A 23,629-nucleotide genomic window follows, 5' to 3' on the forward strand; every position below is an offset into this window, starting at 1 on the left:
TCTGTTGCCCAGGCTGGGGTGCAGTAGCTCATTATAGTCTTAATTTCTCTCTCTCTTTTTTTTTTTTTTTTTGACAGAGTCTCACTCTGTCACCCAGGCTGGAGTGCAGTGGCGCAATCTCGGCTCACTGCAAGCTCTGCCTCCTGGGTTCACGACATTCTTCTGCCTCAGCCTCCCGAGTAGCTGGGACTTACAGGCACCCGCCACCATGCCTGACTAATTTTTTGTATTTTTAGTAGAGATGGTGTTTCACTGTGTTAGCCAGCCAGGATGGTCTTGATCTCCTGACCTCGTGACCTGCCCACCTTGGCCTCACAAAGTGCTGGAATTACAGGCTTGATCCACCATGCCTGGCCTACAGTCTTGATTTCTTAAGCTCAAGTGATCCTCCTGAACAGCTGGGACTACAGGCAGGTGCCACCATACCTGGCTAATTTTTAAACATTTTTTTGTAGAGAGGAGGTCTCACTGTGTTGCCTAGGCTGGTCTCAAACTCCTGGCCTTAAGATATCCCACCTTGGCCTCCCAAAGTTTTGGGATTAGAAGCGTGAGCCTCCGCCCCCAGGCTGACAATTAAATTTGTGTAAAGTGCTTATAACAGTGCTTGATCCATAGTAGGTGCTATTAAAATGTGCTTATTGTTTTTATGATCTAGTCAAGTCACATGACATCAATATATGTGTACTGAATACAAGCCAGGCTCCTGTGTCATCAGAAAGCCCAAAGTAGAACATGAATGTTGGGTTTCCTTCATTAGTACTCAGCAGAGAACAGCCAGCCTGGAGACATTCATGCAGAGGGAAACTGTGGACAGCAGTGAAACTCTGGTGTGATAATGCCCCTAAGAAAACAGGAGCTTAAAAAGCACAGTCCTAAATAATAAAGAGCCGCAGAGTAGTGGGGGGAAAGCTACTTGGAGTTGAGCCTACTGGGGAACCTTGGTTCCTTTCAGAACACAATACTGAGTGAGAAGTCCCACGGTCAGCTAAATAATTCTCACACAAAGGAGCAGAAAATATAAACAAACCACATAGACAGGAACAGCAGCATGAAATGGTCAGAAAAAAATTCTCATAGGAGTCCAGGAGCATGCCACGGAGAGCAAGAGCTGCATGCATTTGGAGGGCTAAATGAAGCACTTGGCAATGTGAGCAGAAGCCCCGCAAAGCCAGCCCCGCTCACCGTCCAGTTCCCTGTCTGCTCCTCCTTTATGGCTGGTTCATTTTAGTGCTCTGGAGAAAAGTGTCCCTCAGGTTCATATCAGAAATGTCAGCACAGCAGTGTTGCTGTTTATATTAGAAGGATACTGACCTCCTCTAAGCACCTCAGGGCTTAGCCTACATCACTTAATATTACTAACAACCTTTGAAGGTAGGTATTATTACTTTTCAATTACACATGAGAAAACTGAGATTTGCAGAGGTGAAGCAACTCTTTCAAAAAGGGTGGCAGAGGGTGGATCCAAGCCCAGGAATGTGTCTGATTCCAGCGCTCACACTGCTGGAATGATGTACCCCGTGGCCCTCTCTGGGTTTGCCCCAGGTCATCATCTGTACCAAAGGCATTCACATACCTGACCACCAGGGGAGTCTGTGCAAGGCACCCATACTAGGGTCAGCAGGCACAGCCCACAGCCAGTGAAAGCAAGCAGACAAACCTAAAGCCCAGGTCCTTCTGAGCATGGTTTGGAGGCATCTTTTGCCCTCACAGGGTAGCTGTCTTAGCCAGTGGTGCACAAAACACTTGATTAGTCTTTCTCAAACCACCATCTGAAAGCTACAGATGAGGTGAGAATGAGGGCACAGCGACCAGCTGGTTCATCACAAGGTCCTCAGCAGGATCCGTACAATCCCAAGGCTTGGTCCTGGTCTGAATCTTTATAGGAATTCTTACTTTGGGGGGCAGGATGTTTTGCTATTAATTTCTAATTTAGGTGCATTCTGGTCAGAGAATTTGTTATTAACAGAGATGTGCATTGTGGATAAATAGGTAATGTTCTGGTAAATAATGTATATTTCAATAACTGAGCAAGGGGTTAATGAATATTCAACAGATCTCTAATAGCATTATTAAAATCTTCTAAATATTTTCTTAGTAATTTTCAGTCTTTTTGATTAATTTCTGAAAGTTTCCACTGTGCTTATGGATTTGTCAGTTTCTTTAATTCTGACACTTTTTGTTTCATGAACTTTGAAATTCTGTTGTTAGATGCATATATAATTTCAGGATTACAATATTTTCCTGAACATGACATGTGAATAAAATCTAACAGGGTTTTATCAGTAGATGGTTCTGTTTTATCATTACATAATGACCATCTTTATCCCTAACAGTTTTTTAGCTTTATAATAATTTTTTTCTGTATAAATGTTGCAATACTAGTTTTATTTAGTTAGTGTTAGTGTGCTATATATTTTTACATCCCTTTATTTGCAATGTTATGTGCCATTATGTTGAATGTATACTTCATGAAAAGAGCGCACAGTTTTATGTGTGTGTGTGTGTTTTAGAATTAAGATTCTAGAATCTAAGATTTTCTGATCTGAATTTGATATGAGCTTCTGCCTTTTAATATATATTTGGCATAACTTCTGCCACTTTATTCTATCTTTTCCATACCATGATTTTCTCTGGTCCTTTGGTTCTCATTTTATGTCTTTTTTTCCTTCTCTTCTCTCTTGCCCTCCTGTTGAGGAAAGTTAGATAGACTGTTTCTCTTCTTTTAGTGATGAGCCTTATATTGTTAACATTGGCTTAACTTAAAGCCTAAAGCTAATACCTCCTTATCTCACAGAGTTTGGCTTTCTGCAGATTATGATATAAGTTAAAGGAATTCAGAAACTTTTGTTGCTGGAAGAAAGTTAGAAGATTTTATTCACATATCTTGTCCAATAAGCCAAGGGATTCAATGTTGCATGGCAAGCTTGACACAGTGACAGAAATTTGCAATCAATTGGCTTGTGATTTTTTTTTTTTTGAGACTGAGTCTTGCTCTGTTGCCCATGCTGGAATACAGTGGCATGATCTTGGCTCACTGCAACATCCACCTCCCGGATTCAAGCAATTCTCCTGCCTCAACCTCCCGCCTGGCTCATTTTTGTATTTTTAGTAGAGACGGGATTTCGCCATGTTGGCCAGGCTGGTCTCGAACTCCTGACCTCAGGGGATCTATGTTGGCGTCCCAAAGGGTTGGGATTACAGGCATGAGCAACCATGCCCAGCTTTGGCTTATGATTTTATAAGTCAAATATAAAATAATTTTCCCAGTTATATCTCAGTACTGTCCAGTTCCATAACTATGTCAGTTCGTACATATATAATTAAAAGGTAGAAGGCAAGATATTAGATTCTATCCTTGTCTTTATTCTTCAATCTTCCAATATTTACACCATGAGTGGTAAGTCCAGCATTTTGCTCATTTTATTTGAGAAATGCATGGAAATTAGAATTAGAATTAGAATTATTTGGAACAACAACAACACAAAAGGGCCAGGGGAAAAGCCATTTGGCAAATGTTTTTTTCTCTTTCACTTTGGGGAAACTCAGATTTCATTCATATTTTTTTCCACTTTGAGAAAACTTGGTTGGGATTGGAAAAGGATGGCAGATTCACAGTTAATGTAGTTTGTTGTTAGTATCAGGACTTAGTTTGATAATAGGTACAGGTTGAGTATTCCAAATCCAAAAATCTGAAATCTGAAATGCCTCAAGATCCAAAAATATTTGAGTGCCAATTTGATGCTTAAAGGAAATGTTCAATGGAGCATTCTGGATTTCAGATTTTCTGATTTGGGATCCTTAGCTGGCATAATGCAAATATTTCAAAATGGAAAAATAAAATCTGAAACACTTCTGGCCCTAAGTATTTCAGATAAGGGATATTCACTCTGAACTAATCAACACAAAATCCTCACCTCCCCAACCGCTGAATAGAAAAATTGTGTATAGGCATATTGTTTGTATATATTTACACTCTTACAGAGTGTAAATTAGCCACCACTGTTTTTCACTTTACAAAAACCATCTGACACCTAGCAAGTGCCAGCCCTCATTTTCTGAGTCTCAAAGTTCAATTGCTCCTGGAGAAAATGTGTGACCCCATTTTTGGTATTTGTTTTCTCTCTTTTAAAAGCTTCCTTCCTACCAGCTACTTTAACTATGACTGTGGACAAGGGAGATAATGTGAACATATCTTTCAAAAAGGTATTGATTAAAGAAGAAGATGCAGTGATTTACAAAAATGGTGAGTATGTGTTTCATTGCTTTCCCCATTATGATGTGAGATATCAGATAACATACAACATATTGGATCATTTTCCTATTGTGGTCTTGTGGGCAGATGTTTGAAGCAAAGCAGCTATGATGCAAGCTTTCAAATTCTGTGTATGATAGAAGCCCTCTTAGGTGACATATTTGGTTACTTAAGAATATTAAAGTGGAATTCATATATATGAATGTACATGGTAGATGTACATACAATAAAACCCCATCATAATGTGAGATCCCAGCTTCAGCCATATAAAATGTGTTTCTTTGATTCTGACATTGTTAATTGCAAGGTTTAGAAAATTACCACAGTAAACATGGGAAGCCAATTGTTAGCAGTTCTGGCAGTCCAACTGTGTAATCCAAATGTGTCTAGAACCTAGCTATGGTTTGGTACCACCCGGTGTCAGTTGCCTGATCCAGCTGGAATATTGATGGGGATCATTCTGAAGTGAGTGAGTGGATAGGACTTCCAGACTGGAGTAGCGATTATAGATATCTCCTGGTTAATTGGTTAGTTGACAGGGTTACCTCTCATTTTTCACCTAACTTTGCCTGCCAACTATGTTCACCTCTCCCTGTAGAATGTAAGAACTTAGACTACTCCCACCTTTATGTGTTTGGTGGTAGATCCCACAGACTAACCTATCTGTTTTATCACTATGACTTTCTTGACTATTAGGAGAGTACTGAATAGTTCAGCCTTTTCGTTCTTCTCCCACATCCAATATGTGAGAGCACATTTTCTTTACCACGTCAGGGAAAGCTGATTAAGTGGAGAAACCAGACAAGGAAACAGGAATGTTTCAGTGTGACCTATTGTTCTTCACTCTTCCCTCTTACTAGGTTCCTTCATCCATTCAGTGCCTCGGCATGAAGTACCTGATATTCTAGAAGTACACCTGCCTCATGCTCAGCCCCAGGATGCTGGAGTGTACTCGGCCAGGTATATAGGAGGAAACCTCTTCACCTCGGCCTTCACCAGGCTGATAGTCCGGAGTAAGTGATGGAGAGGCCACCATTTGTGATGGTGTAGTTGTTAGGTTGTTAGGATTTTTAGTTGCAGGTAATAGAAACGAACTATGGCTTCTTAAGCAAAAACCAGGGATTGGTTGGAGGTGGTATTAGTCTGTTCTTATGCTGCAAAGCAAATGAATAAGAGGTAGCAATCATCAGAGGAATGACAGAGGAACCCAGGTATTTGGACCTGAAGAATTAAATATTTAATATTACAAATACTTGACATAGCTGGGGAAAATTCAGGGCAAATCATTTTCTTTTCTCAGGGCAAATCATTTCTAATTTTCACATGCTCTTTATTAAGACATACCTGAGACTGGGTAATTTATTAAGGGAAGAGGTTTAATTGACTCACAGTTCAATATGGCTGGGGAGGCATCAGGAAACTTACAATCATGGCAAAAGAGGAAGCAAATACATCCTTCGTCGCATGGTGGCAGGAGAGAGAAGAATGAGAGTGAAGGAGAGGGGGAAGCACCATATAAAACCATCATATCTCATGAGAACTCACTCACTATCATGGGAACAGCATGAGGGCAACTGCCCCCATGATTAAATTACCTCCTACTGGGTTCCTCCCACAACACATGGGGATTATGGGAACTACAATTCAAGATGAGATTTGGGTAGGGACACAGCCAAACCATACAAGAGGAGGACACTAAGGGCTCTTAATAAATTGATGGGAAAGCTGAAAAGTGGCCGGGTATCGTGGCTCATGCCTGTAATCTCAGCACTTTGAAAGGCCCTTTGAGCTCAAGAGTTTGAGACCAGCCTGGGGCAACATGGCAAAACCCCATCTCTACAAAAAATACAAAAATTAGCCAGGCATGGTGATGCATGCCTGTAGTTCCAGCTATTTGGCAGGTTGAGGTAGGAGGATAGTTCAAACTCGGGAGGTCAAGGCTGCAGTGGGCCAGGCTGGATGAAAGAGCAAGACCCTGTCTCAAAAAAAAAAAAAAAAAAAAAAAAAAAAAAAAAAAAACCCACTATAAAGCAAGTTCCAGTAAAGATAAGCTTCAAGGAAGAGCTGAGGCTCAGTTGTGGTGGGTGTGGGGAGGTAGGGGAGAGGACTTTCTCTCAAAGATGCTGCTTTTACCATGACTCAGCTTCAGCAATGTTTCTTTCACTTCCAATTTTTGAATTTCCAGGATAAATAATGAGATTGGCCTAACATATATAAGATGTCTATCAGCCTAGACCAGTGAGCTACAGACAAGGGTGGATCCACGTACTACAAGTGACAGGCACTAGAAGCTCACATTTGTACAGCATAATCATCCATATAAAAAGGGGGATCACAATGAGGAAAGCAGTCTCACTGAAAGGTGTCTGCTCTAGGGGGATGAGTTGGACCTCTTGGATTAGACTAAAGTCTACTTAAACATTGCCTCCTGTAAATCCCACACTTCCCAGGTCATTTAACTCTTAAGTGTGATTTTTATTTTCAGTTTTGAAAAATGTAAGAGTTAGAACTAGTAAACACTTTTTTTCTCCATTATAACTATTGAAGTGGGGCATAAGTATCATCATTACATTTTCCTGTAATTTTTACAGGAACTTGATGAATAGAAAGAAAATGATTTGCCCTGAATTCTCCCCAGCTATATCAGATTTTCATAATATTAAATATTGAAGTCTTCAGGTCTAAATGCCTGGGCTTCTCTGTCATTCCTCTAATGATTGGCATTTCCAATTCATTTGCTTTGCATTATGTTCCCCTATTTGTTTACCAAAATGTGTTGATCTTAAATCTGTGCCAAGAATTGTGTTGAGAATACAGGATCTAAGATAAATCCCTGTCCTTTGGGTCATTCCCAATCGGAGTAGGCACATGTATAATTACCTAAATACATATTGAAAAATGGTAGAAGTATGAGAAGTGTGGTTCATCTAGTTTATGCCCCATGCTTAGCCACCTCTGTGGACATAAAATATAGCAAGGTGTTTTATAGGCAGGACTATTTGGGCTTGAGTCGAGAGGCATCTTTCCATGTACCCAGGACCTGTTTCCTCCTAGATGACTACTGTGCTTGACTTCTATTAAATGTCAGAGCAGCCTTTTTGTAAGATGAATCTTTAAAACGTATAATTTATGATGATAGCAAAACTGCAATATTCAGCTTCTAATAGCTTGCCTCACAGCTACCTTTACATGAAGTTTCTGTGGCCTTGGGAGAAGCAAGTGACATCCCCTTTTATTCCACTACTCAGGAGAGACCGAGTGGCAAGGAAGCAGTTTGCCTTTATTTCATTTCGATAGTTTCTCTGGAGTCTGATACAACACCATGTACCCGGTGTACTCAGAGAGTAAATGGGGTACATCTTCTAGGAAGGTCAAACTGTCTATACATGTTGATATATAGTTGTTTGAGATAGGAAAATCAAAGCGTTTTTCCTAATCTCTGCTCTCGCTGAACACAACACTTCTGACACCAATGCGTAGGGATTTTTCCTTACATCCTATCCAATTCTCTAGCAGACATCAACTGGGTATCCTGCAGTTTGACTTAATTCTGACTCTACCTAGAAATAGCATCAGGCCCTACTAGTTAAGTGTTCAGTCCTATAAAACTGCCCCTACTTTAGATGCCAGTTGCAGGCCCCAGGTTGTGACCTATGTCTCTGACTGACCCTATATCATAAACTGGAGGCGAGACTCCCCCTTGGGTTGCGTTAATTTGCTAGGAGGGCTCACAGAACTCAAGGAAACACATTTACCATCTTATTATAGAGAATATTACAAAGGATAAGACGAACAGCCAAGTGGAAGAGATGCACAGGGCAGGGTATGGGGAGGGGTGCAGAGCGTCCGTGTGCTCTCTAGGTACCTCACCCTCCAGGAACCTCCATGTGTTCAGTGATCTGGAAGCTCTCTGAACCCTGTCCTTTTGGGTTGTTATGGCGGATTCATTAGGTAGGCATAATTGATTAAATCATTGGCCATTGATCAATTCAATATGCAGCCTTTAGTACCTCCCTAGAGATTCGGGGGTGAGGCTGAATATCACAACTCTCTAATCATGCCTTGGTATTTCTGGTGACTAGCCCTCATCCGAAGCTATCTAGGGACCACCAGCCATCAGTCCTCTCATTAGCATACAAAAGGCACTCTTAGCACTCCAGAGATTCCAGGGGTTTTAGGAACTCTGTGCCAGGAACCAGGGAAGAGACTACATATATATTATACGTGTTTGTGTATGTGTGTGTGTGTGTATATGTATATATACACACACACATACATATATATGTGTATATATGTGTGTGTGTATATATAAAATGTAAGAGACTATATATGTAACATATATATTATCATATCACAATAACACAGTGGTAAAAGGCTTAAAGCTTTAAAAAAACTTTAATACTAAAACAAACCTATAAACTAGAGTATGAAATTCACCTGAGCTTTAAAGATAAAGCAAAAGATTTCTAACACATTTTGATATCCAAGCTGTCTCTTTTGAGTTTGCTAGGAGTATGTGTTCATTCTCCTTTGTGGTTAGGAGTATTTTAATGAAACCATTTGACAAGCACAGCTAATATCTAAAATCATTCTAAGAAAGTTTAAGTTGGATCACAATCATCCCATTTAAGAATATTTCTCCCCTGTATGAGTTCTTTGATGTTTATGAAGAAATGAGATAAAGTTGAAGGCATGTGTCCACTTCTCTTAACTGTAGGGTATCTGTATTAGTCAGTTTTCACACCGTTATAAAGAACTACCTGAGACTGGGTAATTTATGAAGAAAAGAGGTTTAATTGACTCAGTTCTGCACGGCTGGGGAGGCCTCAGAAAATTTACAGTCATGGCAGAAGACAAAGGGGAAGCAAGCACCTTCTTCACAAGATGGCAGGAGAGAGAGCGAGCATGTGCATGCAAAGTGGGGAAATGCCACACTTTAAAACCAGTAGCTCGGCAGGGCATGGTAGTTCATGCCTGTAATCCTAGCACTTTTGGAGGCCGAGGTGGGTGGATCACTTAGGAGTTCAAAACCAACCTGGCCAACATGGTGAAACCTGGTCTCTACTAAAAATACAAAAAAAATTAGCTGGGCGTGGTGGTGGACATCTGTAATCCCAGCTACTTGGGAGGCTGAGACAGGAGAATAGCTTGAACCTGGGAGGTAGAGGTTGCAGTGAGCCGAGATCTTGCCACTGCACTCCAGCCTGGGCAACAGAGCCAGACTCTTTTTCAAATAAAATAAAATAAAATAAAATAAAACCATTAGCTCTCATGAGAACTCTCTCACAGGAGAACAGCATGGGGGAAATCACCCCCATGATCCAATCACCTCCCAATAGGTCCCTCCCTCAACATGTGGGGATTACAATTGGAGATGAGATTTGGGTGGGGACACAGAGGCAAACCATATCAATATCTCTACAGGATGAATTGAAACTTAGAAACAGTCAGTGCTTAAAGATTTTTTATTAAAAAATCACCATAGGATTTTCTTTTCTGTAGATTTGCTCTCTGGCAAGATTTTCGAAAGGAGCGTTTCTTAAAATACAAGATCACAAGGCCTTTGAAGAAAATAGATGCCTAATTGTATACTTGTTGCTTATCAAAAAACTCTTTTCTTGACCTCTCCATCCCCAGGAAATCACCTCTATTATTCCCTAAAGCTTTATTCTTCCTTCCTTCCTGGGATGAGGAAGTGACGCTGGGATAGGTCTGTAGGTAGGTACAGGGCTAGGTACAGTTTAATGTCACAGGAAGCTCATTGCCATCTACATTGCCTGCCACCATTAGTTTTCAACATGTGTAAATAACCTGCAGTCTGGCTCTCAAGAAATCACGAATTGTACAAAACCTCTTTCCCTTTATGTATTGAGGAATATAAATATTAGTTTTTAGACATTTTGTACCTTTATCTATTAAGTGGAAGACTGTAAGAAATTATGTGTGTTGGCAATCTTCTTGATTACTGTAGAGAAAATACTGATAACCAGGAGTTCTTGCTAAAGAAATTATAAGGTTCCATCAGCTGTAGGCACAGGCCCAAGCTTACCACCATGAGACTAACAACAGGACAAAGACACTAGTTCCCTTCAGATGAGAAATGAAACTAAATTCCTGACCACAAAGGGTCATTCCAACCCCCTGGGTTTTCCTTATATTAGAAGCTATCCTAGGACCTAATTAACAATCAAAAATCACCAAGTGTTAGAAGTGGCCAGGAAATCTGAATCTAGAAGGATTTTACCATCCTTGGACTTTAGGTTTTGCCTATCTTGTTTCACTTCTTATATGGTTTTCCAGCTGAAAAATAGGTGGAAGCTACTAGTTCCTGCTACTCGTTCTCTTTGTAGCCTTATCCCTCCTCCACATACTCTAAGCCAGAGGTTCTCAAACTCTAGCGTACATCAGAATCACCTGCAGGGATTGTTAAACACAGATTACTAGGTCACTTCTAGAATTTCTCATTCAGTAGGTCGTGGTTGGGTGGGGTCTGGGGTTTGCATTTCTAACAGATTCCCAGATGATGGGGATGCTACTGGTCAGAAACCACACTTTGAAAACCACAGCGCCAGCCTATAACCATACCTGCAGCTCCGTGGACATGGCCACGTTCTCTTCCCATGCCTTGCCTTTGCCTGGAACACACTCTCCAGCCTTATCTTCTTTGCTACTTAGTTGGTCCTGCAGATTCAGCTTGCACACCATATCCTCTGGGAAGCCTTCCTTTATGCCCTCTTCCATCCACCAGACAGAGTTAGGTACTCCTTGTCTTTGTTTCTATCACAATTTCTTGTTTACATGTCTGTCTCCCATATTAGACAATTAGCTTTTAGAGAGCAGAGCCTGTATTTTATCTTCATTCACCATTGTCCACTGAAATGACTGACACACAGTAAGTGCTCAGTAAGGATTTGTTGAGTGGATGTGCTGTACTCACCACAGCCTTGTTTTCCTTAACAAAAGGGTGTGAAGCTCAGAAGTGGGGACCTGAATGTAACCGTCTCTGTACTGTTTGTGTGAACAATGGTGTCTGCCATGAAGATACGGGGGAATGCATTTGCCCTCCTGGGTTTATGGGAAGGACTTGTGAGAAGGGTAAGTCAAGAGACTTGATAAGTAAGCTGTGGATTTAAAAAGCCATTGTTGCTGGATCTAGAATTTTAGATCTGGACACAGATGGGAATGGAAGCTAAATGGCCTCTGTTAGGTCAGATGGTACCTGTGCGTGAATTAGAAAAAGGTGCCTTTTCCTAAAGGCTCTTTATTGCCAACCACTGGAAAGTTATAATAAATATACAGATCTATGATGTTTACAATGCGAATGCTGCCCCCTAGGTTTGTGCAGTGCACAAACCTGCATGATTGTGAGTGATGTCCCTGATGTCCTCTCTGTGGGACAGTTTCACTATCAGTAAAATGGGCCATAAGAGTGTGTTCATCCTACTGTGCCACAGCTGAGATTTGACTGTTTCCCATATTCACTAGACCAGGAGAAATGAATCCAAAGAATTATGTATTTCAAAGGGTTGCATATTTGACTCTGAATCATCTTTTCTTTTCCTCCCAAAGCTTGTGAACGGCACACATTTGGCAGAACTTGTAAAGAAAGGTGCAGTGGACAAGATGGATGCAAGTCTTACGTGTTCTGTCTCCCTGACCCCTATGGGTGTTCCTGTGCCACAGGCTGGAAGGGTCTGCAGTGCAATGAAGGTATGGACCAATCACACCCTTGGACAGAAAATGTTCTAGCAGGTATACAAAGGAGATCTAGTTTGCTGGAAATCACAATATAGGATATACCTGGACTGCTTAGTTACCCACTATTGGATGACAGGATTTTGAATCATGGATGTTTACATCCAATGTTAATTATATTTTCACAATAAAAATCTGGACCACATAGAAAGAAAGTACTTCTCATAACTATCATCTGGGGATCTTACTAAAGCATGGATTCTGATTTGGTAGGCAGGGACTGCGGCCCGAGGTTCTGCACTTCGAACAGGCTCCCAAGTAGTTCCGATGCTATTGGTTTTCAGACCACGCTTTGAGTAGGAAGACTATAGAAGACTTGTTTTTTTTTTTCAGGGAATCATAACATCACAGCTTTAGCCAGGCATGGCAGCATGTGCCTATTGTCCCAGTTATTCAGGAGGATGAGGCAGGAGGATCCCTTGAGCCCAGGAGTTTGAAGCTGCAGTGAGCTGTGATTGCACACTGCACTCCAGCCTGGGCAACAGAGTGAGACCTCGTCTTTAAAAAAAAAAAAAAAAAAAATCAAAATCAGAGCATTTCGGTCAGATCCAGACAGGATTTGGGGCTCAAAAATTGAAGAAGTTAAAATCTTACCTGCTGTGGACCTTATGCAAGCAGTACTAACTTCACCTACTCAGAGTCCCTTTCTAAAATAAGCTTTCCTGTTTGACCAGGCTCGGTGGAGTGCATCTGACATCTACTTTTCAGTATGCGTTTCACATCTACTGTCACACGGTAGCTCAACATGAACGTGCAGACAAATGTGACAGAACCTCCTTAATGTATATTAATATTGTGAATTAGCCAGAGCTCAAAGGCTTTTCAGTGTTTATCTCACAGTCAGCTTTTCCCATATCCAGCACTCATGGTAGCTACGCTGGGGTCCCAGCAACTTGATAACAATGCTCCAGGGTAGAGCAATTCAGTAGAAATATAAGCCATCCACATATAGAATTTAAAATTTTCTAGTGTCCACATTAAAAAAATGAGGAGAAATAGGTGAAATAATTTTGATTATTATTTAACCCAATATGTTAAAAATATTATCAGTTCAACATGTAATCAATAGAAAAAAGTATTAATGAGATATTTAACACTCCCTTTTTCATAGTAAGTCTTTGAAATTTCAATTTGGACTAGCCATATTTTAAGGGTTCCATAGCCACATGTGGCTAACTGTACTGGACAGCACAGCTCCAGGGGCTTGGAGGAGGAGGACAAAGAGGAGAGTTACACAAAAGTTAGCTTCAGCCACCTGCAAGACCTCATTCGGTTCCCTCTTAATGCTCTGTCTGCCTCCCTGGAACATGGAATGAGCCACAGCAGTGCAGGAATCCCATCTGGCCTCCGAAGTGTGCATCTTAAGGTAAAAGGTGACTCCAGGCAGGGGGATCCCTCTTTTTAAAAAAATAAAATAAAATTTATGCAAAACTACGAACACTTTGCTAGGACCCAGGAAAGGGTGCATGCAGGCAGTCTCTAGAACATAAACTTCATCTGCTTCATAGTGAATGTGTCTCTGGGCCCAGGTTTATAAGAGTACATTTCATGAGCTCATTCTAGCCCATTCCTGGATCAAGAAATCAACAAGATTTTATGAGTAGAACTGTTCTAATATGCTTCCAGACTCCTTTCAACAGTTACTATCCTGTTCAATCCATCCAAAAAGCAGTAGGAAAGCAAGGAGACATTTCTAACAGTAACTACTTAAGGACATGGTCTCCTTTAATAGTCCAAGATTTAGAATAGTCAACAATAGATTGTACATTGGCACGTTTTATGTATCAGGGCTGGTTTCTATCTGAGAAAATAAGCAATAATAAAAATTTTTGAAGCAAATAGTGGGGACAATAAGGAGAACGGGAATTCCACTGTGCAAATACATGATCATTCAAAGTCATTCAGAACCCTTTTCCAGGAAGAAAGTTACAATGTATTCTAGAAACTAAAAAAATCAAGGCTTCATGATATTTTAAGATCTTCTGCCATCCCAAAAGAAACTTGATTTCAGTAGTCAGATTTCCTTTATGCTTATTAATAGTTCTCAACCTTTCTACCATCTGCTTTGAGTAAGAAGTTATGATTAAGTTTTTTTCCAGCTTTATCAAGGTCTAATTGCTAAATAAAAATTGTATGTAGTTAGGGTGCAAAATGTGATATTTTGATATATGTATACATTGTGAAATGATTATCACTATTAAGCTAATTAACATATCCATCACCTCACACAGTTATCATCTGTCATATAAGATTGCTCAGCAAATTTCAAGTATACAATACAGTAATATTAAGTTTAGCCACCACACTATATATTAGAACTCCAGAACTTACTTATCCTGTGTAATTAAAAGTTTTTGCCCTTTGACCAGCATCTCCCCATTTCCTCTACCCTGCAGTCCCTGGGAACCACTATGCTACTCTGCTTCTATAAGTTTGACATTTTTAGATTCCATGTATAGCAGAGATCTTGCAGTAGTGACCTTTCTATGCCTGGCTTATTTCACTTAGCACAGTGCACTCCAGGTTCATCCATGTTGTTGCAAATGACAGGATTTCCTTCTTTTCGAAGGCTGAATAATATGCCTTTATATATGTGTACACACCACATTTTCTTTATCCATTCATCCATGGATGGACACTTGGTCAAGTCCATATTTTGGTTACTGTAAGTAATGCTGCAGTGAACATGAGAATACAGATGTCTCTTTGAGATAGTGATTTCATTTCTCTTGGATATATACCAGATATGGGATTGCTGGATCACTCGGTAGTTCTATTTTGAGTGTTTTGAAGAACTTCCATATTGTTTTCCATAATGATTATGCCAATTTACATTCCCACCAACAGCATACAAGGGTTCCCTACTATCTACATCCTTGCCATGCTAGCAGGCGTGATGTGATATCTCATTGTGGTTTTGATTTTCATTTCTCTGATGATCAGTGAGGTTGGGTATTTTTCATATACCTGTTGGCCATTTGTATGTCTTCTTTTAAGAGATGTCAACTGGGCACGGTGGCTCACACCTGTAATTCCAGCACTTTGGGAGGCCAAGGCAGGTGGATCACCTGAGGTCAGGAGTTCGAGACCAGCCTGACCAACAATGAGAAACCCCGTCTCTACTAAAAATACAAAATTAGCCAGGCATGGTGGTGCATGACTTTAATCCCAGCTATTTGGGAGGCTGAGGCAGGAGAATTGCTTGAACCTGGGAGTGGAGGTTGCAGTGAGCCGAGGTCATGCCATTGCGCTCCAGCCTGGGCAACAAGAGTGAAACTCCATCTCAAAAAACAAAACAAACAAAAAAAGGTGATGTCTATTCAGGTCCTTTGTCCATTTTTTAATCAGGTTGTTTTCTTGCTATTAAGTTGTTTGAGTTCCTTGTATATTCTGGATATTAACCTCTTATCAGGTGTATACTTTGGAAATACAGTGTCTTGTTCCATACATTGTTTCTTCACTCTGTTGATCCCTTTGCTGTGCAGAAGCTTGTTAGTTTGATGCAATCACATTTGTCTATTTGTGCTTTTGTTGTCTGTGCTTTTGTGGTCATATCCAAAAACATCATTGCCCAGATTAATATCAAGAAGCTTTTCCCCTCTGTTTTCTTCTAGTAGTTTTACAATTTCAGGTCTTATGTTGTGTCTTTAGTCCATTTTGTATTGAGTTTTGAATATAATGGGATGAGGTTCTAATTTTATTCTTCTGCTTGTGGTTATCTAGTTTTCTCAGGATCATTTATTGAAGAGATTATCCTTTCCCTGTTGTGTGTTCTTCATACTTTTGTTGAATCTGTTAACTGTAAATGTGTAAATTTATTTCTGGGCTGTCAACTCTGTTCCGTTGGTCTATGTCTGTTTTTATGCCAGTACCATACTGTTTTTATTGCTATAGCTTTGTAATATATTTTGAAATCAGGTAATGTGATGTCTCTAGCATTTTTCTTCTTGCTCAATATTGCTTTGGCTATTCTAGGCCTTCTGTGGTTCAATATACATTTTAGAATTGTTTTTTCTATCTCTGAAAAATTCCATTGCAATTTTGATAGTGATTGTATTGAATTTGTAGAAAACTTTGTTGTGATTGATACTAAAAGAAAAAAGACTGCATTTTAGCTGGGTGAATAAAATACGAAATCAAAACAAATCATCAGTGCCCCAAAAGACAAGCTTTTGCATTAATTTTTGGTTACAAGCCTTCTAGTAATGTTACAGTTGACCAAAATAAGGACACTCAGTTAACAGAATCCATTTGCCATGTACCAAATTCTAAGAATTGTCCTGGAAGGTTTAGTGAGCTCCAAGGGAAAATAATCCTTCTACCCTGTCCTCCCAGGAGCTTATTACAAGTACCAAAACATAATTTGAATGACTTAAATATTCTACTATAAAGAAACAGTCTTAAAAAACTAACATTTTAAATTATCTTGGTTTTTAGTTTTTAGCAGTTTAACTATGATGTACCTATGCATAGTTTACTTTATATTTATTCTGCTGAGGGCTTAACAAATTTTTGAATGTGTAAATTTCAACGAATTGGGATAATTTAAACCATTATTTCTTCAAATATTTTTTCTAACCCCTTCTCTCTGATCTTTCTTGGACCTCCAATTACATGTGTGTTAGATATTTTGTGTCATGGGTCCCTAAGGATTAATAATCATTTTTTTCCAAGCTTTTCCCTACTTTTCTTCTTCAGATTGGCTATCTATTGATGTTGCTTCAAGTTTATTGACTCTTTCTTTTGTCATCTCCATTCTGTTGCTAAGTCCATACAGTGATTATTTGATTTCAAATATTTGTTTTTCAGTTTTAGAATTCTTTTTTGCTTTTTAAAAATACTTTCTATTTCCCTGCTGAAGTTTCTCATTGCTTCATTTGTTATGAACATATCTTCTTTTACCTCACTGAGCATAGTTATTATAATTGTTTTAAAATTCTTGTCTGTTCCAGCATCTGAGTCATCACAGTTGGTCTCTGTTGATTTTCTTTTCCCTTAAAAAATGGGCCTTAATTCTCCATTTCTTCTTGCGATTGTATCTTGAACATTGAAAATGTTACATTGTGGAGACTCTGGAATATGATATATTCCTTTCAGGAATGTTGATTTTGTTTTGTTTTAGCAGGCAATTAACTTGGTAGGACTCAAACCTCAAACTCTCACTGTTAGGAATCAGGTCAAACTCAGTTTAGTTCTTTTATCTTTAGCTGGGCTGCTTAAGTCTGTATTGAGCATGCATGGATCAGGGATCAGCCAAAGACCTGGGACTTTTCTCTTACTCTCTTTCTGGGTTTTCCCTCTCTTTCCAGTGGCTGTGGTTTTCCTGACTCTGTCCTCTGATTCATCAGACCAGTAGACTGCAGGTTTTCTTTGGAATTTTAGCTCCCATACGTGGTGTCAACTGTACCTAACAATTAGGCTAAAAGCTGAAAATTGGGAAACACATCATTCCCATCTTCCAAATTTCAGTTCCCCTCCAGAATCTTCTAGATCTTTTTTCTTCCTATCCTACTCTTAAGTGCTTTCAGGAAGTTATTTTCTAAATGTAGTTGTATCTACAGGACAGTTGGCCTGATAGGAGCTCATTCAACTTTTTTGGAGGCAGAACTCCCCAGCTTTTTAAGTTCCTGGTAATTCAGATAAATTATACCCTACCTTCCACAAATCAACAAAGTTGATGACTTAGAGAGAAAAGTAAAACTGAGCACCTCCAGCCTTAGTTTCCTCTCTTCCCCTGGATTAATACCGGTTTTTTGATGTCTTTGTTTACAGCATGCCACCATGGTTTTTATGGGCCAGATTGTAAGCTTAGGTGCAGCTGCAGCAATGGGGAGACGTGTGATCGCTTCCAAGGATGTCTCTGCTCTCCAGGACGGCAGGGACTCCAGTGTGAGAGAGAAGGTAAAGCAAGGTAACACTGTAGTCAGGGCCATATTCAGCATGTCTGAACTGAGCTTTGCTGGTATAATTCTTGTGCCGGCACCCTAAGATCCTCAAGCCTCTCTTGTTTGCATCCAGAAGTTGGGAATAATTTATCCTAAATTCTAAAGCACAGCATTTTAATTCTTCTCTACTGACCCTAATAGTAGGCTTTGTTTCTCTTTGCACTAGGCATAAACCATGTGCTCTTTGTAGCAGCTTAAGTGATGACTGGCCAGCTGAGAGCTCTACCTCTTCTGCTTCCTTCTTTAGGACCAGCAATTTCCCTGGACATGCGTAACAGAGAAAGAGCAATTTCGGATGGATTTAGACAGGGGATATTTTTAAAGCAATAAAAAGAATAAAACAAATAGAAAAGATTATGCTCAAAATGAAATTTTATGTAATTCGAGTTCAGAAATTACTTTCCAGCAGGAGTCAGCAAACTTTAACCCACAGACTAAATCCAGCCCACTGTCTTTTTTTAAACAACTTTATAGAGATACAATTTTTATATTATAATGTTCACATTTTAAAAATGTACAATTCAATGGTTTTTAGCATATTTACAGAGCTGTGCAATCATTGCAATAATCTAATTTTACAACACCTTCATCATACCAAAAGAAACCTTGTACCCATTAGCAGAAACTTCCATTCTCCAGTCCTCCTAGTTTCTGACAACCGTTAATTTGCAGTTGACCTTAAACAACATGGGGGCTAGGGGTACTGACCCTCCTCACAGTAGCAAATCTACATAGAACTTTTGACTCCCCAAAGACTTAACTACTGATAGCCTACTGTTGACGAGAAGCCTTACCGATAACATAGTCAATTAGCACACAGACTAGTATCTCTATATATTTTATGCCTTTATGACATACCTTTTTCTTAATTTTTTGATATTTCTAGGCTACACAGTTTGTTTTTTCAAATTATCCTAAATCTCCAAAAATTTTCCAATATATTTATTGAAAAAAATCCATATGTCAGTGGATCCGTGCAGTTCAAGCCTGTATTATTCAAGGGTCAGCTGTATCTTCCATCTCTGTAGATGGCCTGTTCTTGACATTTTATATGCCATAAACAAGATCGTATAGCATGTCGTCATTTGTGACTAGCTCCATTTGCCACACCTTTTTTGAGGTTTATCTATATTGTAGCATATATCAGTACTTCATTCCTTTTTATTTCTCACCATCTGTTATTATAAAGAAAAAAATTTTGGATCACAGCCACATCTGTTCATTTATAGTATGTTGTCTGTGGCTGCTTTTGTACTACAAGGGCAGAAAACATAGCTTGCAAAGCTGACTATATTTGCTCTCTTTACAGAAAATGTTTGCTATCCACTGCCCTAGAATATACTTTTTAAAATTAAAAGAAGCAGACATATGTATCTTCAAACTTAAATCATAAATATATATTGCTTTTTTAATCATATAAATATAAATGCTTTTGAAATAAACATATACTCAGTGAAATCTACACTCATAATAATACGGCTACAGTCTTTTTTTCTGTTACTTTTGGAAATCAGAACAAATTTCCAAATTTATTGGGAGTGGGGGTGGGATGCCAGCAAGTGTTTTCTCAAAGTCCTTAAACTTTATATTTTTTCTTCTTTTGCCAAGCCTGGACTTTACTACAGGGCAGGAATCAGGGAGTGGTTAGAAAGGGAAGGAAATGCCATGGGGCTACTAGGGGATTGTACGGAACGTGGGCAACTAACAAGTTTAAGGATTTGAATTTTGTACTTTGTTCCTTCCTGTCTGTTCCCTTCTGCTGATGCTGCAAAAGGAGTGCATTCTGATGAGAGAATCTAAGACAGGTTAACCAGGGTGTCACTAGGGCTTTCAGAGAGTAGCTCCCTTCCCAGATTCCACTTTAGCCCAGCACATCCACCTTCACCTCCACCCAACTTCGGAAAATACAAGGGGACGATGAAGGAAAGAAATGCTTTAAAAGTGTCAAAACATGTTTTTCATTTCCTATTCAAATAGCTACTTAGGCTGAAAAATTTGGCACATTTTCCATAATCTTTCCAAGTTTACAGATATATCAAGGAATAACCTTGTATGTATTAGACCTCTTTCCCTTCTCCTCCATACCTTTACCCATTTCATTTTAGGCCTGAGAAGCAGGATATCAGTATAAAATATCATTATTGACCCCACCTCTTCCCAGCACCGATAAGGAACAGTCTGTAGTTACTGCTGCTCTGAGGGCACCTCTATCGCCTACATAGTGTTGGACAATTTTCCAACATGTCTCACAGTCAATTACAAATAGTCCACAGTTCCCTAAGACCCTATGGTTCAGAATAAAATTGGTGTATTTCAGGGTTATTCATTCTTTACTATGTAGATATTAGGCAAGAAATCCTGACACCATTACCTTTATTGACACCACAGACATTTTTCCTTCTTTCAATATTGGCAGCAACATTTTCGATTTGGCTGTTGAGGAGATACTGATTTGGGGAAGTTAGATTCCACTTCTTTGATGTACTTCTTTGGTGAGCAACTTTATTTACCTTTTCCTCTTATTTATCTGCTATTTGCAGACTTCCCAATGAATGAGACCTCTCTCACATACCTAAACTGAGGACAATGCTGTTGATCAGCAATACCATGGGGTTATTTGATGAGTGGAAGAAGAACTAGTTTTTTTGTTGTATTTTTGTAATCATTCAGTAAAATGAAAGAGGGGGACTGAACAGCAAAGTCTAGGGGAGATATGGCCATGATAATCTTTTTAATATTGAGACTCTTCCTCCCTGGTTCATGAAAGGAGCATAGCCTTGTGGTGAAGAGTGTGGACTCTGGATTTATAAAGAGAGTCTGAATCTGGGCTGTGAGCCTCTGTCTCCTCATCCATAAAATGGGAGATCACAATAGCATCCACATCACAGGCGTCTTATGTGATGATAAAACAATAAAATATTTGCAAAATTCTTGCCCAGTGCAGGACTTACTAAAGTAGCTATTTTTATTACTACTGCTGCTGGCTCTGTTAAATATTAGATTTCACAGTGCTGTTTTCTTCCTTCAGGCATACCAAGGATGACCCCAAAGATAGTGGATTTGCCAGATCATATAGAAGTAAACAGTGGTAAATTTAATCCCATTTGCAAAGCTTCTGGCTGGCCGCTACCTACTAATGAAGAAATGACCCTGGTGAAGCCGGATGGGACAGTGCTCCATGTAAGAGCCATTCTTAATCTGCCCTCCTTAAACCATGAGATGCTTTCAGTGTAGTCATTACCCCGCTAAACGATAGATACCATTCAGTGCTTTTATCCTCCTAGGCTAGTATGTTGTTGGCTTTGATAACATGCCCTATTCCTGGAGAGGCAGAACTGACTCACTGCAGCCTCATCTGCAGCCTCACTGATTTCCTCTGTTGGCCAGTACTGCAGTGCAAGTTTGGGAATATGCCCCCCATGGAACTGACAGAGCTGAGTGCCAAGGATGGCACACATTCTGCAGAATTGTCCAGCTGGTATGGGGAGAAGTACGTGTCAGTCTGTGGAAAGCTTTGCTCTCACAGTGTCCCCATATCTCTAACTACTCATATCCAGAAGAGTAAGGTGGTGTTGCAGCCCATGAATCAGCAGATTTACTTGCTACCAGGTGCAACCAGGACATGGAGTTTTGATGACCGATGTACTCCTATTATGCTCTTTGGAGCAGCAATTAGGGGAACATAGAAGAGGAGAGTTCCCCAGTTCTGAAACTACAATCCACAGGATCCCTTAGGTCTGAATGCATTCCTTGGGTTTCTCCCCACCTCTTCCCTTTGCCCTCATTGCTGGATGCTCACCAATGGTTAGGTAATACCACAGCAGTTCTTTTTTGTTTAAAAGGATCACGTTACTTTTCGAACATGCTTTCCATCTCTCTCCCAACTATACCAAATGCAGCAGAGACGGGAGCCCCCCCCCCAAATTTCTCGTACGTTGAAAGTGATCCTTAGGATATTGATGTATTTTTTTTTTATTTAAAAATTTAGAAATACTTATTATCCTATTTTTCTATCAAAGATGACCCAAATCAGCTTGACCAGAGGCAGGTATGAGTGACCTTCTGAGGGAAGAATATGTAGAATGTACCATTACCAGGGTCCACGTTTCAAATGTCCCTGATTCCACTCAAACAACCCATCAGGTAGAAGAAGCCAATTGATGGCTTCCAAAATCTTGTTGGCTTTTTCATGAGTTAATGAAAGTAATGGCTACTATGTAGTAAGGTTGACCATAACTATATGTAACCTCTTACTTAACATTGCCTAGTCTCTCTCTCTCTTTTTTTTTTCTCAGAAATGGGAACTGGCTGGGTGAAGTTAAGTAACTAAGGAGTTGGTCAAAAATGGCAAAGAAGCCAGATATGGTGACTCATGCCTGTAATCCCAGAGTTTTGGGAGTCTGAGGTGGGAGGAGCACTTTAGGCCAGGAATTTGAGACCAACGTGGGCAACATAGCAAGACCCCATCTCTTAAAAAATAAAAAATAAAAAAATTAGCTGGACATGGCATTTACCTATAGTCCCAGCTACTTGGGTGAGGTGGGGGGATCACTTAAGGCCAGGAGTTTGAGGCTGCAGTGAGCTATAATCACTCAACTGCACTCCAGCGTGAGCCACAGAACAAGACTGTGTTATCTCGTAAAAAAAAAAAAAAAAAAAATGGCAGAGGTCCATCTGTCTTCAGAACCCTGGATTTTTCCAGTACTCCACACTTAATAGCCTCTCAAACACTTAGGAAGTCACTTTGTCCTCCCACACAGCCATCTCTGCATTAGATAGGAAAGGAACAAATCTTACAAGGAGTAGTTTAAAAGAAATCATGCTTCAGGCGTCTTGCTTGTAAGTGTTTACCCCACACTCCCAAACACACAAATACAACAGCAGGATCTGACAGGGCATCAATCCAAAATAAACTTTCAGGGCTACTACAATAGCTTTGGAAATAAGCCAATGATTATATTAGTATTACATTTAGCTTCTTGATCTCTCCTAGGAAACTTCTTATTAAACAATGAGATGGGGTCAGTGTTATGGACCTTTGTGTTTATGCCTCCCTAGAAGTTTTTATTTTTTTGTATTTGACCTTTCCAGCCAAAAGACTTTAACCATACGGATCATTTCTCAGTAGCCATATTCACCATCCACCGGATCCTCCCCCCTGACTCAGGAGTTTGGGTCTGCAGTGCGAACACAGTGGCTGGGATGGTGGAAAAGCCCTTCAACATTTCTGTTAAAGGTAAGTTCATTTTCCAGAAAAAGGGATTGTATCCTTGAGGCACTATGTTTTTGTATTGCTGGGAAAAGATGCTGCTTCTAGACGGAAATGTATGCGACCACTAAAATACCTTGGAGGTAATTTCCAGGATACTAAGCCTTTAAAACATTATATGCATGAAACCAGAGTGAAGAGATTAAGAGTATGCACTGTGGAGTCCCACAGCCCCGGGTTTGACGTTGTCTCAAACGGCTCATAATCTTGTAGGTGGCCTTGACCAAATAAATTTACCTTTTTGAGTCTCTCTCTATTTGTAAATGAAGCATAATTTAGGTACCTCTTAGGGTTATTGTGAAGCCTTGTTAAACACATAAAATACTTGGAATTGTGTCTGGCACAACATTATCTGGTAGTGATTATATTTCACAAGAAGGTTAGCATTGTCGTGTGACTTCCTTTTCA

At 39.8% G+C, this 23,629-nt stretch overlaps 1 protein-coding gene across 5 annotated transcripts in view; it reads left to right on the plus strand.

The window, feature by feature from the left end:
* Positions 1-23,629, plus strand: part of TEK (TEK receptor tyrosine kinase) — a 156,516-nt gene that overhangs the window by 91,095 nt on the left and 41,792 nt on the right. For all 5 annotated transcript variants that reach the window (XM_073021697.1, XM_073021698.1, XM_073021699.1 and 2 more), the window contains 7 exons: positions 4,133-4,243; positions 5,113-5,265; positions 11,216-11,347; positions 11,822-11,962; positions 17,780-17,908; positions 20,981-21,132; positions 23,044-23,188. In XM_073021697.1, the coding sequence (XP_072877798.1) occupies positions 4,133-4,243; positions 5,113-5,265; positions 11,216-11,347; positions 11,822-11,962; positions 17,780-17,908; positions 20,981-21,132; positions 23,044-23,188 (963 nt within the window). The remainder of the gene's footprint in view (positions 1-4,132; positions 4,244-5,112; positions 5,266-11,215; positions 11,348-11,821; positions 11,963-17,779; positions 17,909-20,980; positions 21,133-23,043; positions 23,189-23,629) is intronic.

Source organism: Chlorocebus sabaeus, chromosome 12 (assembly GCF_047675955.1).
Source record: "Chlorocebus sabaeus isolate Y175 chromosome 12, mChlSab1.0.hap1, whole genome shotgun sequence".
Lineage (NCBI taxonomy): Eukaryota > Metazoa > Chordata > Mammalia > Primates > Cercopithecidae > Chlorocebus > Chlorocebus sabaeus.